The 18,457-nt window shown below is 43.9% G+C and overlaps 1 protein-coding gene across 1 annotated transcript in view; it reads right to left on the minus strand.

Moving 5' to 3' along the window:
* Positions 1-18,457, minus strand: part of LOC143988234 (alkaline phosphatase, tissue-nonspecific isozyme-like) — a 59,343-nt gene that overhangs the window by 23,298 nt on the left and 17,588 nt on the right. The window contains exons 5-6 of the mRNA XM_077487645.1: positions 17,426-17,598; positions 17,209-17,343 (exon numbers count right to left, since the gene is read on the minus strand). Of these exons, the coding sequence (XP_077343771.1) occupies positions 17,209-17,343; positions 17,426-17,598 (308 nt within the window). The remainder of the gene's footprint in view (positions 1-17,208; positions 17,344-17,425; positions 17,599-18,457) is intronic.

Consider the following 18,457-nt stretch of genomic DNA (forward strand, 5'->3'; position numbering starts at 1 on the left):
GGATGACTGGTTGTAATCGAGGGAAAGATGAATGTGGCCAAGTACAGGGATATCCTGGACGAAAACCTTCTCCAGAGTGCTCAGGACCTCAGACTGGGCCGAAGGTTTACCTTCCAACAAGACAATGACCCTAAGCACACAGCTAAAATAACGAAGGAGTGGCCAGCCAAAGTCCTGATTTAAACCCAATTGAACATCTCTGGGGAGACCTAAAAATGGCTGTCCACCAACGTTTACCATCCAACCTGACAGAACTGGAGAGGATCTGCAAGGAGGAATGGCAGAGGATCCCCAAATCCAGGTGTGAACAACTTTTTGCATCTTTCCCAAAAAGACTCATGGCTGTATTAGATCAAAAGGGTGCTTCTACTAAATACTGAGCAAAGGGTCTGAATACTTAGGACCATGTAATATTTCACTTTTTCTTTTTTTAATAAATCTGCAAAAATTTCAACAATTCTGTGTTTTTCTGTCAACATGGGGTGCTGTGTGTACATTAATGAGGAAAAAAAATGAACTTAAATGATTTTAGCAAATGGCTGCAATATAACAGAGAGTGGAAAATGTAAGGGGGTCTGAATACTTTCCATCCCCACTGTGTGTTGTGTGTGTGTGTGTATATATATATATATATATATATATATATATATATATATATATATATATATATATATACACACACAAGACTGTATATTAGAAATTGTACACCACGGAATGAACTGTAGATTTAGGCTAGACTGGATGCAGAGTATTATATATATATACATACAAGGCTGTATATATTAATACCCCACCTGAAGTATATTAGAAATAGTACACCACGGAATGAACGCAGAGTATATATATATATATATATATATATATATATATATATATATATATATACACATACATGAGACTGTGAACTTTTAGAGAAATTAGTCTGAGCCAAACTATAGCTTCAGACAATTCAATTTGAAAAAAAACAATAGCGTCTCCTCATCAGGAGCAGGGAGCTACATATATATATACACACTAGATTCACTGTATGTATCAAATACACTGCCACTAACTGGATAAGCAGGCAGGTTAATCTAAATCACGCTATTTCTCCATTCGCACCAATAACACTACACAGGACCGCCGTGTAGGCAGCCTTATATAGTGTGGGGCGTGGACTTAGTCCCTCTAAACCATGATTGGCCAAAGGCACCCTTGCCTTTGGCCAATTATGTATTTCTTAGCAAAGGGTGCTGGGATTGGTGAAAGCATGCAGGTCAGGTGCATGCTTTAGCCAATCATCATACAGCAATGCACTGCGATCTTGCAGTGCATTAAGGGGTGTCCCGCAGTGCTCGAATTTGCCACAAACACCCTATAATGTTCATTCTTCTGCGAACACCTGATGTTCAAGTCGACCCGAACATCAAGCTCATCCCTAGTTCATTATATCCTTTATAATGCCAAAGGGAATACCTTGTCTTCTATGATACTTAAACCAGTATTCTGGAGTAGACAGAATCATTTTGCCCAGTGAATAAAACGATTTTGTTTTTCTGGTAGAGAGAAACCTGAAGTTTATTTGAGGGTTATCAAGAGGACTGGTAAATGCAGCTCACCTCATCTCCCTTCATGTGTACACTGCTCCTCCCTAGGCTACAAATTCTTCCCTCCAAAAACAGAAAGGAATTCTGGGTAAAGCTACATCATGGAAACCCTACAATTACCATTGTTTTCAAATGTTTTTTATGTTAAAATTATTATTTTTTGAATCGGTAAGGTTTTACTTTAGAATGATTTAATGGTAAAATGGAACACTGGTTAAAAAACACTAAACATATATTATTACAGGTCATTTCTGCAATCATTTTGTTGTCTATCTACAGACTATTTGTTTAGAGTCCCTGCCTTAAACTAGTTGACAGATAATGGCTTTGATGATAATCCACAAAAAATTACACATACTACCTGCTGGAATAATCAGATTTCATGATGATCCTTCTCAGATACTGTGTTTCCTCTTGGAGACTCTAGTAAGAGTCACTATCTGTTTGAATAAAATAGGATTTTTATAACAGCATACCTGTAAAATCCTTTTCCTTAAGTCAGGGCCGGTACAAGGGGTGGGCAGAAGGGACGGGTGCCCTGGGCAGAGTATTACATGAAGGGGGGGGGGCACTGGAGCTGTGCTAATCTGAAGTTCCCTCACTTACAGAAGTGACTGTAGTGTCATTGCTATCATGCAGAGCAGGAATCTTGATAGCTGCTAAAGGGAGGAGATTGCTCTCTCTTCCCTCCAATAGCAACCTGTGGACGGAAGAGAGGAGGACAGCCACAGAGAACCTCTCCTTCTGTGTATAGACCGCTGGTGAGTGAGGGTAAAGCATCCTTCAGTTTGTTTCCACAGAGCAAAAAAATTCAGCTTTTTGCTAATGACAAAAAGAAAAAACAAAACTTATGTGTGTGCAATCACTGCCCCCATCCCCTCCCTGCATGCTCCTGCTCACCTCTACAGTCAGCCTATGTGTGTCCTATGCAGGGCTTATTTTCAGCAGGAACTAGGGGGAACTCAGTTCCACCACCTTTGGCTCAGGTCTTCTGCTCCCTGCTCACCACTATCACTTGGTAACACTGAAGTCCAGCAGTGTAAACACTGAAGTCCAGCTTCTGTGTTTACAAGTGATAGCTTATTTCACAGTAGCTCCCACAGTATGCTGGGAGGTACTACAGCCTGATAGGTGCTTCAGCTTAATATTGCAACAAAGCTAAGACATATGACAGATGGTGGAGCTTTTAAGGAGGGGGGAGAAGATGAGGGCAGTGGAGGGAGGGGTTGTATGCAGAGGGAAGTGCTACTATTTTATGCCATTTGGCCAGTATGTGTGTGTGTGTGGCGGGCATGGTTGAGTTCCTGCACCTTTTCTCTGAGAAAAAAAAGCCCTGGTCCTATGGAGGGACAGGGAATGGCAGCATTCCTAGAAATGGATAGCAGCACCGAGGATCTGAGTTGAGCCACTGCCCTCTATTGGGAGAAAAGAGTCCTACAGCTGAATATTATGTGGGTGATGGTATTGTGGCAGAGGAGAGCTTTCTTCAAAAAGATAGATAGCATGTATTGTGGAAAGGGGGGGGGGGGGGGGGGGTCTGACAGTTATGTGTTACTCAGAGGTAAGGAAATGCACTATTCCTGGAGAGCTTCTTCATCTCAACAAATATTGCTCTTTTATTACTAATTAAAATAATAATAGCCAGGTTAAAGGAAACCTAACATGAAACAGAGAGGTTGGCAATGCTGTTTTTTTATCTGAAAATGCTAGTCGCTTGGTTTTTATGCTGTCTGCATTGTTCTGATTCGGTGGAGTTATACAGATTGGGACATGTGAATTTGGCAGACTTTCCTGACATACTAGACTGACTAGCATTCTCAGGAAGAGGTTGGCAGTAAAAGGGCTTATAGTTCACTAATCAGACCTAGTTCCCCTTTTCCCAAACACACAAATTCACAGGACTCTTCTAAGGGGTGGGGGTGCTATAAGTAATATGCCTTATTGCAGGGGCTTAGGAGACATTATGTCACATCTTCTCTGCCTGTTTTACTCTGGGTTCACACTATTGCGATGATAGACATCACATGTGATTTGCACCGCATTGCTGTGCAGATCACATGCAATGTCTTTGTGATGCAAATTCAGCCATACAGTTTGTATGGCTGAATATGCAACACATTTGGACCAAAATGGTGCAGGCCCCTTTTTTTTGGTCTGCAATGGAAACAGATGGCATAGGTGTTCACACCCATGCCATCCAATTCCTGTACCATTTCACAGCACACACTGCGATATGCAAACCAATCTGGGGGATGTCCTTAACTTCACATTGACATCCGCAGCAGTTCGCAGTTGTCAGTGTGAACTGCTGGCAATTTAGGTGCAATGCAGGAACCCGCACAGGCATTGCTGGGTTTCCCACATCACACCAGTTATTAGTAAGAGAGGGTTTTTCTTTGTATGTGTTAACCACTTCAGCTCCAGAAGGTTTTACCGCTTTAATGATCAGGCCATTTTTTGTGATACCACGCCGCTTTAACTGACAATTACGTGGTCCTGCGACGTTGTACTCAAATACAATTTATGTCCTTTTTTCCCCACAAATAGAGCTTCCTTTTGGTGGTATTTGATCACCTCTGCGTTTTTTATTTTTTACGCTATAAACAAAAAAAGACCAAACATTTTTGCATTATTATTTCAAAGTACCCCCAATAAAAATACATACTGTATAATTAAAATGTGTGAGTGAACTCTGTTTCTATCACATTAAACCTAATTGAATTTGTATTAAGTATATTGTTGTTTTGAAACGACATTCATTCTTCGCCCTGGGCACCAAATGGCCTTGTACTGCTTGGAGTACAACACAGGACACAGAGCCATAGTAATTACTACATGGATTATAGGCCACCTTCAGGTGATGGACACTGGCACACCCAAAACAGGAAGTCCCCCTCGCTATATAACCCCTCCCATTACAGGTAGTACCTCATGCCCTTTTACAGCCACCTGATAGAACCTGGTGAACCAAGTAGCAGCCTTACAGATCTGATTAATGGATGCTTGGTGATGCACTGCCCAGGAAGCACTTTCTGCTCTGGTAGGGTCCGTTCTAACTTGAAAAGGAAGCGCTTTCCCTTTCAAACCATAAGCCTGGATAATAACCTGCCAAATTCACTTAGAAATAGTAGACTTCAATGCTGCCTGGCCCTTCCTGGGAGCTTCTGGCAGCACAAATAAAACATCAGTTTCACGTATCTCAGCTGTTGCTTTCAGATTCTGACTGCCCTCACTACATTAAGTGAGTTCACAGAAATTTCCTGCACAGAACTAAGTTCTGGAAAAAAGGAAAGTAGGATAACATTTTCGTTCAGATGAAAACTTGATACTGCTTTAGGTAGAAAGGACGGGTGAGATCGCAACACCATCCTGGCTTTATGAAGAATCAAATATGGCTCTTTACAAGAAAAAGCAGCCAACTCTGATACTCTTCTAGCCAAAGAGATAGCCACCAGAAAAAACGATTTCCTTGTCAAAAGGACCAATGGAATATGATGTATCGGCTCAAAAGGCTGATTTTGTAACATCAATAAAACTAGATTCAAATCCCATGGGCACAGAGGGGATCTAACTGGCGGAGTTATACGTATTACCCCTTGTATGAAGGCCCGGTTAAGGAATGTGAAGCAAGCGGTCTTTGAAAGAACACTGATAAGGCCGAGATTTGACCCTTGACAGTGCTCAAGGCCAGTTTCATGTACTCCAAGCTGTACAAAGGCAAGAATTCTACCCATGACATACTTCCGGGGATGCCATCTCTTGGATTCATACCAAGAGACATAGGATTTCCAGACCCTATAATAAATGGATGCTGGCTTCCTAGCATTTATCAGGGTAGAAATCACCAGACCTGAAAGCCCCCAATTCTTTAGAATATGAGCTTCAATAGCCAAACCATTAAATTTAACGTTTGTAAAGTAGGATGGAACACTGGACCCTGCGAGAGCAGGTCTGGGAGCAGTGGAAGGGACCATGGGTCTCTTACTGCCATCTTTACAATCTCTGTATACCAGGATCTTCTGGGCCACGCCGGGGCTACCAGAATTACTGGCTTCCCCTCCTGCTTGATTCTACGAAGACGTTGCAGTATCAACTGTACTGGAGGGAACACATAAATCAGTTAAAACTGATCCCACGGGGGCCACTAACGCATCTGTTCCGCATGCGAGTGGGTCCCTTGTCCCTGACACAAAGTTGATTAACTTCTTGTTGAACCTGGACGGTAGTAGGTCCACATCCGGAGTGCCCCATTTTTGCCAAATCGCCTGAAAGATGTCGGGGGTGTAGAGACCACTCCCCTGGAAACAGCTGCTGGTGGCTTAAAAAATCTGCCTGCCAATTCTCTACACCCGGAATGAAAACTGCAGATAGGCAAGATACATGCTTCTCTGCCCAAACCAGATTCACTTCCCTCTGGGATGGGTGACTTCTGGTGCCTCCTTGATTGATGTAGGCTACTGCTGTAGCATTGTCGGACTGAATCCTGACAATCCTGTAACCTGGTGCTGCCCAAATCTCTAGGATATTGATGGGCAAGGTCTTCTCGACTTTGGACCGTAGCCTCCTCTAAGACTGCTTCCCAACCTGCCAGACTGGCATCCGTCGTCACAATCTTCCAAGTAACCGACATGAAGGATTTTCCCTTCTGCAAATTGTTGGCTACAAACCACCAACTGAGGCTCTGATGAACTTCTGGGGTCAGATAGATCGGTAAGTCCAAGTCTTGGATTTTCTTTATCCAAGCCGACAAGATCCTGTTTTGCAACAGTCTTGAATGAAATTGGGCATAGGGGACTGCTTCAAATGAAGCCACCATCTTCCCCAATAATCTCATGCATAGGCAGATGGAAGGATTCTTCCTCGCCTTGATCAGCTGGACCAGCTCCTTTATAGCAGTGACCTTTGATTGGGGCAAAATCACCCTTCTCTGGGCTGTGCCTATGACCAGGCCCAGGTACTCCAGTCTTTTTACTGGCTGTAAGGCTAATTTCTCGAAGTTGAGGATCCACCCTAACTGTTCCAGATACTTGACCATGGTGGACACGCTCTGATTTAAGCAAGCTACCAACTGATCTACTAACAGCAGATCATCTAGATATGCCATCACTGATCTACCCCGGGTCCTTAGCCTTGCCAGGAGCGGGGCTAGCACCTTTGTGGATACCTGAGGGGCAGTAGCCAACCCGAAGGGTAGGGCCACAAATTTGAAATGGTGATTTTGTACCGGGAACGTGGTGAGCGGGAAAAATGGGTACATGTAGATAAGCATTCCTAAAGTCCACAGATGACAAAAATTCTTCCCCCCCCCCGTAGGGTGGAGACTACTGACCGGATTGACTCCATCCGGAAAGAACGGATCTTTAGGAACTGGTTTAGGTCCTTGAGATCCAGTATGGGTCTGACATCCCCATTCGATTTTGGCAGTGAAGACATTTGACTAAAATCTCATAACCCGATCCCCTGTGGGAATCTCTATGATTACCCCCTGTGGGAATCTCTATGATTACCCCCTGAGACACGAAGTGGTCTAGTGACAAAGACAAAGACCTTCTTTTTGATTTTAGAAAATGGTATGGTGAAAACTCCAGTTTGTAACCTAGAGATACTATGGAGATGACCCATTTGTCCTGGATCTCTTTCTGCCAAGTCTCTGAAATGCAGAAGCCTTCCCCCCACCCAGCTAGACTACCTGGAGGCTGTTGCCCCCACCACCTGGAGAGGATGAATGTTTAAAGGAAGGATGTTTACTCTTTTTTCACTGGTAAAAGGGTACTTTTACCACTTAACATTTTTTGGACGTATTTGTCCAAATCCTCCCCGAACAGCCTTTCCCGTGAAAGGAGAACCCAGTCAAGACCCTTTTGCATGGTGGCTCGGCTGACCAGTGTTTTAGCCACAGACTTCTGCGCATCTGCACTAGCAACAGAGCGTGGCGAGATGTCAGATGAAGAGTCTTTAATAGCGTCAACCACAAAACATAAAGCCCTGGACAGATCAGCCATGTCCCAGGCCTGTTTAGCAGGTACATATTTTATTACCTGCTTCATTGGGTTCTTTAAGTACTGGCAGATGCCAATTGCTGACACTGCAGGTTGAGCTACCGCACCGGTGTAGTGTAGTGATCAGTATAGTGTAGTGGACAGAATAGAAGTCAGTGTAGTGGACAGTGTAGTATAGTGGACAGTATAGTGGTCAGTGTAGTGTAGTGGACAGTATAGTATAGTATAGTGGTCAGCAGTGTTGGTCATCTTACTTTAAAAAAGTAATTAGTTAAGTTAAAAATTACTTCTCCCAAAAAGTAATTGCGTTAGTAACTCGGTTACTACATTAGAAAAGTAATTAGTTACTCAGCAAAGTAACTGTGATAGGGGTGGTAGCGGTGGTACTTGAGGGGGTGGCAGTGGTGGTACTTGAGGGGTGGCAGCGGTGGTACTTGAGGGGTGGCAAAACTTTTCTAGGGATACCCAACCAGCATGCTCAAATAACTTCACCTGCCCCGGGAGATACAGTTTTTTTGTCAGCGTCCTCGGGTGATGTACCTTTAAAAAGGGCTGGTCTGTCCGCAAAAGCAGTTGCTCCTGAAATACCGCCTCCACACATGTCCCCCATACGCCCAATCACAGTGCGCCAGGAAACGCTGAACATGGCAGCTGGAGCGCGGGGGAGACAAGCACTGGAAAGTGTGAGCCGCCAGAGCCGCTGTCTTCTCCTCCTCCTCTCCTCCGGAGTCCAGACTGATGCAGGACAAGAAGGGGAGGAATGGATGGACATGGACTAGGGGAGAGAGAGAGGCGCCATATATGTGTCAGTATAGGACGACTGTAGGCAGGACAGTGTAGTGGACAGTATAGGGGACAGTATAGGGGGCAGTATAGTGGTCAGTGTAGTGGACAGTGTAGCGGTCAGTGTAGTGGACAGTATAGCGGTCAGTGTAGTGGACAGTATAGCAGTCAGTGTAGTGGACAGTATAGCGGTCAGTATAGTGGACAGTATAGTGTAGTGGACAGTGTAGTGGTCAGTGTAGTGGTCAGTGTAGTGGTCAGTGTAGTGGACAGTGTAGTGGTTAGTGTAGTGGACAGTGTAGTGGACAGTGTAGTGGACAGTGTAGTGGACAGTGTAGTGGACAGTGTAGTGGACAGTATAGTGAACAGTATAGTGTAGTGGACAGTGTAGTGTAGTGGACAGTGTAGTGTAGTGGACAGTGTAGTGTAGTGGACAGTGTAGTGTAGTGGACAGTGTAGTGTAGTGGTCAGTATAGTGTAGTGGTCAGTACAGTGTAGTGGACAGTATAGTGCTCAGTGTAGTGTGTAATGGTCAGTAAAGGAATCAGGTTGGTCGATGTTGAAATCAAGTAGGTTAGTGTAGTGGTCAGTATAGGAATCAGGTAGGTCAGTACTACTGTATTTGAAGGGAGTGCTAAAAGTCCGCAGGTTAGGGGTCACAAATTACTTGCCTTGCCCCATGTGCTGACAACCCACGCTACACCACTGGACCAGTCCTATCCCCTTTATGGATGTGGTGGGTAGAGGTCTTTCACCATTATTTTTCCTTCTCCCCCTTCTCAATTGTGTATAGTGGACAGTATAGCAGTCAGTATAGTGGACAGTGTAGTGGTCAGTATAGCAGTCAGTGTAGTGGACAGTGTAGTATAGTGGACAGTATAGTGGTCAGTGTAGTGTAGTGGACAGTATAGTATAGTGGTCAGTGTAGTGGACCGTATAGTGTTGTGTATAGTGGTCTGTATAGTGTAGTGGACAGTGTAGTGTAGTGGACAGTACAGTGGTCAGTATAGTGTAGTGGACAGTATAGTGGTCAGGGTAGTGTAGTGTAGTGGACAGTATAGTGCTCAGTGTAGTGTGTAATGGTCAGTAAAAGAATCAGGTTGGTCAGTGTTGAAATCAAGTAGGTTAGTGTAGTGGTCAGTATAGAAATCAGGTAGGTCTGTACTACTGTATTTGAAGGGACTCAGGGAGTGCTAAAAGTCCTTGCTCGCCTTGCCCCGGGTGCTGACAACCCACGCTACACCACTGGACCAGTCCTGTCCCCTTTATGGATGTGGTGGGTAGAGGTCTTTCCCCATTTTTTATCCTCTCCCCCTTCTCAATTGTGTGACTGTATGAACGTCCAGGGCGTCTTTGGGAAAGTTTCCCTTTGGATGACCACAATTTGCCACCGCATGCTATTTTGAGCCCTAGCGGCTCCATCTTTTCCATTCCTGCATTCCGTCCACCGTTAGATGTTCCATTTAGCCCACGCATACTTTTATCCCATCACATTCATTATCCCAGCCTTTACATCATGGGATTCTGCCTAGTCATGCATATGCCGGACGATATAATGATCGACCGTGTCGCTGTGTATATTCCATCGGGCTCCAGCGCTTCTATTTATCTTCACTGTCTGTATGTCACTGTGTGTGGTTGGGCATTAACATTCTTCTTCCTGTGGTAGCGTTTTTATCCTGCCTGTCGGTTCCTCCAGCACAGCCTGATGGTCTTTGTAGTCTAAGCCAAGTTCCCGGACTCCGGTACATGCGCAGTGGCATTCCTAAAATCCACACCCGGTCGGAGACACATGAAGCCAGCAGCTCCAGTGGCTTTGCTGCTCAAGCCAGGAGGGTGCTGTGATCCCAATACATGCTGAGTCCGAAGGTATAACTATAGCATTGACATGCTTAGTTGAATATTACTGCTTAGGAACTCCTCATCTTCATCATTTTGATTTTTGTTGCTCAATATTTGGTCAGGCTGTTATACCAAAGTCCTGCCCTAATTTCTTCATACATGTAATCGCTGAATAGATGTGGATTGTTTGGGCAATTGTACCAATTAATTTCCCCAATTTACTAAACACTATTTGGAGCTTATAATTTTAGCCCCGATTGTTTGGCAGGAGCCCAATTGTAACTAATAACTATTAGTTCATATCACCCTAAACTACTCTAAAGTTTCCTGCACCTACTGCCTCTATTCAGCAATAAGGGACCAAACCAAAATTTAGTACATCCTTTTGTCACAAGCTTTGTACCCCTAAGTTCACTAAGCCTGCCTAGAAGACCTCCTCACAATGGAGCATCTCCACTTATTGAAGTAGGGGAATGTATGATGACATTTACACCATTCTGGATCCAAGATGTCTCGACCTCTGGGTCCAATCTGTAATTTTAGAATTTTTCTCTGTCCCCTCTTCAGTTCCTAACCTTGAATCTGCCAGAATCAGATCAAAAACAGGCAGATTTACTGGCAACATTGTTCCAATTTCAGCCACAAGGAGTGGTTGTACCTGTCCCTTTAGTGGGAAAGGTTCCATGGTTTATTCAAACTGATCCACAGACCCCAAACCTAATGGAGGCATCTGCCTCTTATTGGGCTTAAATGCCTAGATCAATTTCTTTAGGTACCAACATTCCACATGGAATCAGCAAGATCTCTCATTGCTTTTCTCAGACATGTGGAATATCTGGCATCAGTAGACATATTCCCTTCATCAACGCTCTCTGCGATTTGCTGTGGGAGACCAGCACTTCCAATTTGAAGCACTACCATGCAGACTCTGCTCTGTGTTCCAAGTTTTCACAAAACTGCTTGCCCCTCTTCTTGCTCCTCTTCATACCCAGTACATTCATGTCATATGGTACTTAAATGGCCTTCTGCTGAAGGACTCCTCAGCCCAACCTTGTCAGTCTATCAACATCCAAAAGATAATTAAAGTAAACCTTTCAGGAAGATTTATATAACATCCCCTATGTGATTCTACATGTAAAGGACAACACATACCATAGTTCCTCCTGTTGGAAATTAAGGTCCTCTCATTTCAGATGCAGCCATTTTGGGTGCTCTCTGGGGAAAAAGCTCTGACTCATACCTCTCCATCCTGCCATTTGCAGGACAGGCTAAATTTCACTATACAGCACCCACAGCATATGTCCTGGGCTTCTCAAAATGCATGTCTGGGCAGCGAGACGTCTCGTGGTTCTAGCTAACCTTAGTAGTGGCCTTAGTAGTGGCTCTGTGCTAATCATTAAATGTAGAATTGCATAGTAGGGTTTTTTAAAAATCTTCCTGAAAGGTGAACAAGGTTAAGCACCTTCAAATCTTTGACTGGTTAATCAACCCTTTAAAGTCTACCTGCCAGTCTTCACACTGTCTGGAGTATCTGGGTCTAGCATTGGTCACAGCCTAAGCCAGAATTTTTCTTACTACAGAAAATATTGTTTCCTTAAGGTCTTGTACAACTGGATCTAAATGGCATCCCTCACTTTGCTTCTGCATGATGGTTCTGGGCCTAATGCTAGCCTCCTTTGAAGTATTTTCCTTTGAACAGTTTAATTCCAGGCCACTTCAACTCATCCTCATGTCTTTGAACAAACAGATCAAATCTGGTGGGAGTTTGCAATGCCTTAATGGTTCAGGAGACTTGGTCTTCGGAGGAATTGAGTCTCCTGATAAACATTCTGAATAAGGATGAGCTCCGGTGTGTTCGCACAGCCCACGTGCAGAGCCCGCCAGGAAATCGGCACTGCGCTGCACTAATCACAGGCAGTGAGACATTTCGCAATCTCTGTAGCTGCGCATCGGGACAAAGTCTCACTGCCTGTGATTACCGCAGTGCTGTGCCGACTTCCTGGCGGGCTCTGTGAACACGCTGGAGCTCACCCTTAATTCTGAAACTGAGAGCCATCAAAGTGATTTCTGCACCCCAAAATCCACCATAATCTCTGTCAAAGGTGGGGAAAACCATATGTAGACATTCTGTCTTGCAGGTTTAAACAAGTTGTACGGATTTGCAGCCAGGATCAGGGATCCTATATATCCTTTGCCATCAATGCCCTGAGCATTCCTTGGACTCTATTCAAGCAGATAAATCCCTTCTTTCTCATAAACATTCACAGTGACTGCTACACAAGACAGAAGAAGTAGGGTTCCAATAATCCTCATTGCATCAAATTGGGACATAAGGAAATGGTACACATACTCCTGGTAGACTCAGTTGTTGGCTTTAATGATATGGCTTAGACATGTGCAGAGTAAAATATTTCGTTTCGGAATTTCGTTTTCGTCTGAAAACTTAATTTATTTAGTTACTCCCGAAATTCGTTTTTATTTATTTCGTTTTTCGTTCAAAAATTGCATTCGTCCGAAAATCCACATGAATTACGGTCGAATCTGTCTTGGAAGGCTTATGGTGTCTGTCGAATGTATAAAGAAGATTCGACGGAGCTAACTATATAGCATACTTTAGAACCCTATTAAAGTCTATGGGACTCCAACGTTCAAAATCTAAAGTGCTAATTTTAAAGGCTAATTTGCAAGTTACTGTCCTAAAAAGTGTTTGGGGACCCGGGTCCTGCCCCAGGGGACATGTATCAATGCAAAAAAAAGTTTTAAAAACGGCCGTTTTTTCGGGAGCAGTGATTTTAATAATGATTAAAGTGAAACAATAAAAGTGTAATATTCCTTTAAATTTCGTAGGGGGGGGTTGTCTATAGTATGCCTGTGAAGGGGCGCATGTTTCCCGTGCTTAGAATTGTCCCTGCACAAAGTGTCATTTATGCAGGAAAAAAAGTCCTTTAAAATCACTCGCAGCTATAATGAATTGTCGGCTCCCGTAATACAGAGAACACTCATTGAAAGTCATTGATAAAAAAATAAATAAATAAATAAATAAAAAAAAAAGCGTGGGGGTCCCCCAAATTCAATTACCAGGCCCTTCAGGTCTGGTATGGATATTAAGGAGAACCCTGCCTCAAATTTAAGAAAAAATTTGACGTGGGGTTCCCCCTAAATATCCATAACCAGACCCTTCAGGTCTGGTATGGATATTAAGGGGAACCCCGCGTCAAATTAAAAAAAAAATTGACGTGGGGTTCCCCCTAAAAATCCATACCAGACCCTTTATCCGAGCACGCAACCTGGCAGGCCGCAGGAAAAGAGGGGGGGACGAGAAAGCGGCCCCCCCTCCCTCCTGAACCGTACCAGGCCACATGCCCTCAACATTGGGAGGATGCTTTGGGGGTCCGTGACCCCTCAAAGCACCTTGTCCCCATGTTGATGAGGACAAGGGCCTCATCCCCACAACCCTGGCCGGTGGTTGTGGAGGTCTGCGGGCGGGGGGCTTATCAGAATCTGGAAGCCCCCTTTAACAAGGGGACCCCCAGATCCCGGCCCCCCCCCTGTTTGAAATGGTAAGGGGGTACAAAAGTACCCCTACCATTTCACAAAGAAAGTGTAAAAAATGTTTAAATAAAACAAACACACTTTTTAAAAATTCCTTTATTAAAAATAAAAAAAGATTCCAGCGGCGGTAATCCACTCTTGCTATCCAGCGACGGACGGTCAGCTCTCCATCGATGTCTAATGTCATCCAGCGCAGCGCAGCATCCTTCTTCTGTCTCCTCCACGGAGACACTGGAGACACTGGAGGCATTCCGGCGCTGACGTTTCTTATATACGGAGGGCGGGGCCACCCGTCACCTGACCCCGCCCCCCTCTGACGCAAGGGGAAACCCGGGGTTCCCCGTGACGTATGGGTGACCCCGCCCCCCTCTGATGTAACGGAAACCTGCCTGTGTTACATCAGAGGGGTGCGGGTCACCCCTACGTCACAGGGAACCCCGGGTTTCCCCTTGCGTCAGAGGGGGGCGGGGTCAGGTGACGGGTGGCCCCGCCCACCCTATATAAGAAACGTCAAGCCGCCGGAATGTCTGTAGTGTCTCCTCCACGGAGACAGAAGAAGGATGCTGCGCTGCGCTGGATGACATTAGACATCGATGGAGAGCTGACCGTCCGTCGCTGGATAGCAAGAGTGGATTACCGCCGCTGGAATCTTTTTTTTATTTTTAATAAAGGAATTTTTCAAAAGTGTGTTTGTTTTATTTAACCATTTTTTACACTTTCTTTGTGAAATGGTAGGGGTACTTTTGTACCCCCTTACCATTTCAAACAGGGGGGGGGCCGGGATCTGGGGGTCCCCTTGTTAAAGGGGGCTTCCAGATTCTGATAAGCCCCCCGCCCGCAGACCTCCACAACCACCGGCCAGGGTTGTGGGGATGAGGCCCTTGTCCTCATCAACATGGGGACAAGGTGCTTTGAGGGGTCACGGACCCCCAAAGCATCCTCCCAATGTTGAGGGCATGTGGCCTGGTACGGTTCAGGAGGGAGGGGGGGCCGCTCTCTCGTCCCCCCCTCTTTTCCTGCGGCCTGCCAGGTTGCGTGCTCGGATAAAGGGTCTGGTATGGATTTTTAGGGGGAACCCCATGTCAAATTTTTTTTAAATTTGATGCGGGGTTCCCCTTAATATCCATACCAGACCTGAAGGGTCTGGTTATGGATATTTAGGGGGAACCCCACGTCAAATTTTTTCTTAAATTTGAGGCAGGGTTCCCCTTAATATCCATACCAGACCTGAAGGGCCTGGAAATTGAATTTGGGGGATCCCCACGCTTTTTTTTTTATTTATTTATTTATTTTTTTATCAATGACTTTCAATGAGTGTTCTCTGTATTACGGGAGCCGACAATTCATTATAGCTGCGAGTGATTTTAAAGGACTTTTTTTCCTGCATAAATGACACTTTGTGCAGGGACAATTCTAAGCACGGGAAACATGCGCCCCTTCACAGGCATACTATAGACAACCCCCCCCCTACGAAATTTAAAGGAATATTACACTTTTATTGTTTCACTTTAATCATTATTAAAATCACTGCTCCCGAAAAAACGGCCGTTTTTAAAACTTTTTTTTGCATTGATACATGTCCCCTGGGGCAGGACCCGGGTCCCCAAACACTTTTTAGGACAGTAATTTGCAGAATCTTTTCTCTCTGTCAAATCTTTTTTCTCTGTCGAATATTTTCTCTATATAATCTTGGACTAATAGAGGTAAGGTTAAGCACATTCGACCACAGGTTCTATAGACAGATTGTTATCGTCAGAGTCATGTCGAATCTCCTATTCTATATCGAACTGTTGTAACAATGAAAACGAAAATAAAGCATTTATTTATGTCGGATCTTTCGTTTTTCGGATTTTGTGCTTTCGTTATCGTTTGTCAAAACGAAAACGAAAATAGCTGAAATTCGGACGAAAATGCATTCGGACGAAAACGAATGCACATGTCTAGTATGGCTGTTTAAACCAAAATCCTGATGTATAGGGGTAATTCTGATTCTGTTATCGCCACCTCAGAGCAAAAAAGTCTACCTCTCACAAAATCTATGATAGTACATAGAAGGCTTACTGATGCCTGATGCAAGGACAGGAAGCTGAGTTGCAGTGAATACTCTGTTGTTAATATGTTGGCCTTTCTGCAGTCTAGTCTTGACCAGTGATTGACACACACTTAAGGGACAGGTTTACGCTGTATCCATTCTTTTTCAAACATCTCTCTTGCAATCTTTAATCAAGTCTTTTCTTCAGGGAGATGCTTATATAATTCCCCCAGTATAGTCTCATGTCACCTAGCGATCTCAACCTGGTGCTTTCTGTACTTCAGAAACCTTTTAGAGCCAAAGGCAACCTTCACATGTAAGGTTGCCTTCCTGCTGGACATTACAGCTGTTAGGTGCATTTTTGAGCTGGTAGCTCTTTTTTGTAAAGAACATTTTCTCGTATTGCACAGGGCCAAGGTGGGCTTGTGACCAAGACCACCCTTCTGTACCCTAGGTGGACTCTCCCTTCAACCTCAATAAGGATATTGTCCCTCCTTCCCTCTGTCCTACGCCATATAATGCCAAGGACATTTTTCTACACTGTTTGGATTTTGTCAGGGTTCACCTGGCAGCCATAGCTTCTGCTCACAAAACAGAGTACCTTTTTGTCTTACCTACAGGACCTTGAAGAGGACACCCTACCTCTGGCTCCACTGGCAAATGGACAAAACAATGTATTTTCAGGGCCTACATCCTTAGGAAAAGCATTCATTCTTTCCGTCAGTGTTCCTTACACCAAATTTGTTGGGTCTCCTAAGCTTTTCAGCACCAAGCATCTTTTTTGTTAGCCTGCTAGCTGTTCTGTTTGCTATGTTGTTGCCCTCAGTTTACTGCTTGGGGACGTCCCTTAGTTTAATAAAACAATCCTCCACTGTACAATAAAGATAGTAGGAATTTTGTCTTACCTGTAAATGTTGGTGTACAGTATTGTTTGCATAAAAACTGGTCTCACAGAGTGGATGGGGTTATAAAAGCTTGCAGTAGAGGTGGTCCTAGGAAAGTTTTTTTTTTTTGTCCATTCACCTGAAGGGAACTTCTATATAACCTATGGTCTATGAATACAAGTGCTGTGCCCTGAACAGTACACCAAGATATTTAATGTACAAGTCAAAACTCCCATTTTTCTAATTTTCCCAGACATAGATCTCAAATTGTTGGCACGTGCTGCAAAAATATTGACAGTTGGTAACTATGACCTTATCAAACCATTTTTTTTTTTTATCCGTTTAGACATAAGCTGCAACAAAGTCAGGATTTAAGGACAAAAAAAACACAATACTTTACAGGGTTTATGTTCCAGAGAGAGACTGTTTATAAGCAAACAAAATCAACAAAGTCCTTATAACAATCAAGTAGCTGCCTAAACAATTCTACAGACTGTTTTATAGTTTGAGATATAGAAGCTCACACCTACCGGCCTTTTTTTCAGCCATATATCAGTCAAATTAAGACCATCTCTTCGAACAGCTCGACTTGATGTACTGGTTGGGTATTCTGGGTCAGGTGTCCCCTTGGCATTCATATAGACTCGTCCGCCTCCCAGAATCACCTGCCAATGACAGAAGTACTCTAAGAGGTTGTAAAAGTTGAACAACCCATCCACCGTAACTAAATCCCCTGTTTATAATTACATCAATGTCTGTGTTGTGCACAAGCTGGTATGCAATATCCTTGCAGCCACTATTAACCATATTCAAAGTCATCTCATTGTCCGAGTACCAATTTCGATTGGCACTGTGAGCATAGGATGCAGCTGGAGAGGCATGCTGGACACGCGTGGTTGTCACAATACCCACTGACTTACCTGCAAAACATTGTAATAAACACTTATTTCAAAATGTTCTGGGACTATCTTTATCTGAATTATAAATATTCTACAGAGATGGACATTGTAAAGTTGCACGAGTGTAAATGCTCAACGAACCATCACTGCAGTGTGCGTCTCGACGGTTCGGTTCAGCTGTTTAAGTGGTATGCTTGAATACATTTACATTTAAATTGTGACTTATTCACTTCCGGCTGGGACCGTGTATTTAAACATAGCTTTTAAACAGCTGAGTAATCGAGATGCACACTGCGGTGACGGTTTGTGAAGCGTGTTGAGATCGAGGTGCACTTGCACCCTACTTCAGTCTTTTTGGGGTATTTGTTCTTAACGGCCACTTTGAGGTAATATCCCATATATTTATGTTTTTAATAACCCTAACATATATTCATAGGCATTTAGGATTTGGGTTCTGTTTATCCCACTTTCTTATTGGCATGTGTATATCTGGCAGGTACATTATATTGTGTCAATGGTAGTTTTCCCTATGCCCCATGTTTATGGTTTATTTATAGTATGTTCACAGCCATCTTAGTGATTAATGAGGATGATTACCCCTACTATCCTATTATACCCGGGACACCTGTTCGTTCCTTTTGTATGTGAGTGGGGTGGTGGAGGGATTGTAATGATTTTAACATATATGAGATATACTGCTATGGAGTATATAAAGGGTTCTATTCCTTGAACAATTTTGTTTGGTACTCCTAGACGATCATTGGCGTCTTTATATCGAGCATTCTATACGGTCCAACGCCCATCAGACCAGGTTGGTGAATCTGGCTTCACTGCCCTATCATTGTAGAGTGTGTCATCTCCGTTCCCTCTTGGTGTTGTG

Source organism: Lithobates pipiens, unplaced genomic scaffold, assembly GCF_037356315.1.
Source record: "Lithobates pipiens isolate NorthernLeopardFrog02 unplaced genomic scaffold, aLitPip1_a1.2 Scaffold_18, whole genome shotgun sequence".
Classification (NCBI taxonomy): Eukaryota; Metazoa; Chordata; class Amphibia; order Anura; family Ranidae; genus Lithobates; species Lithobates pipiens.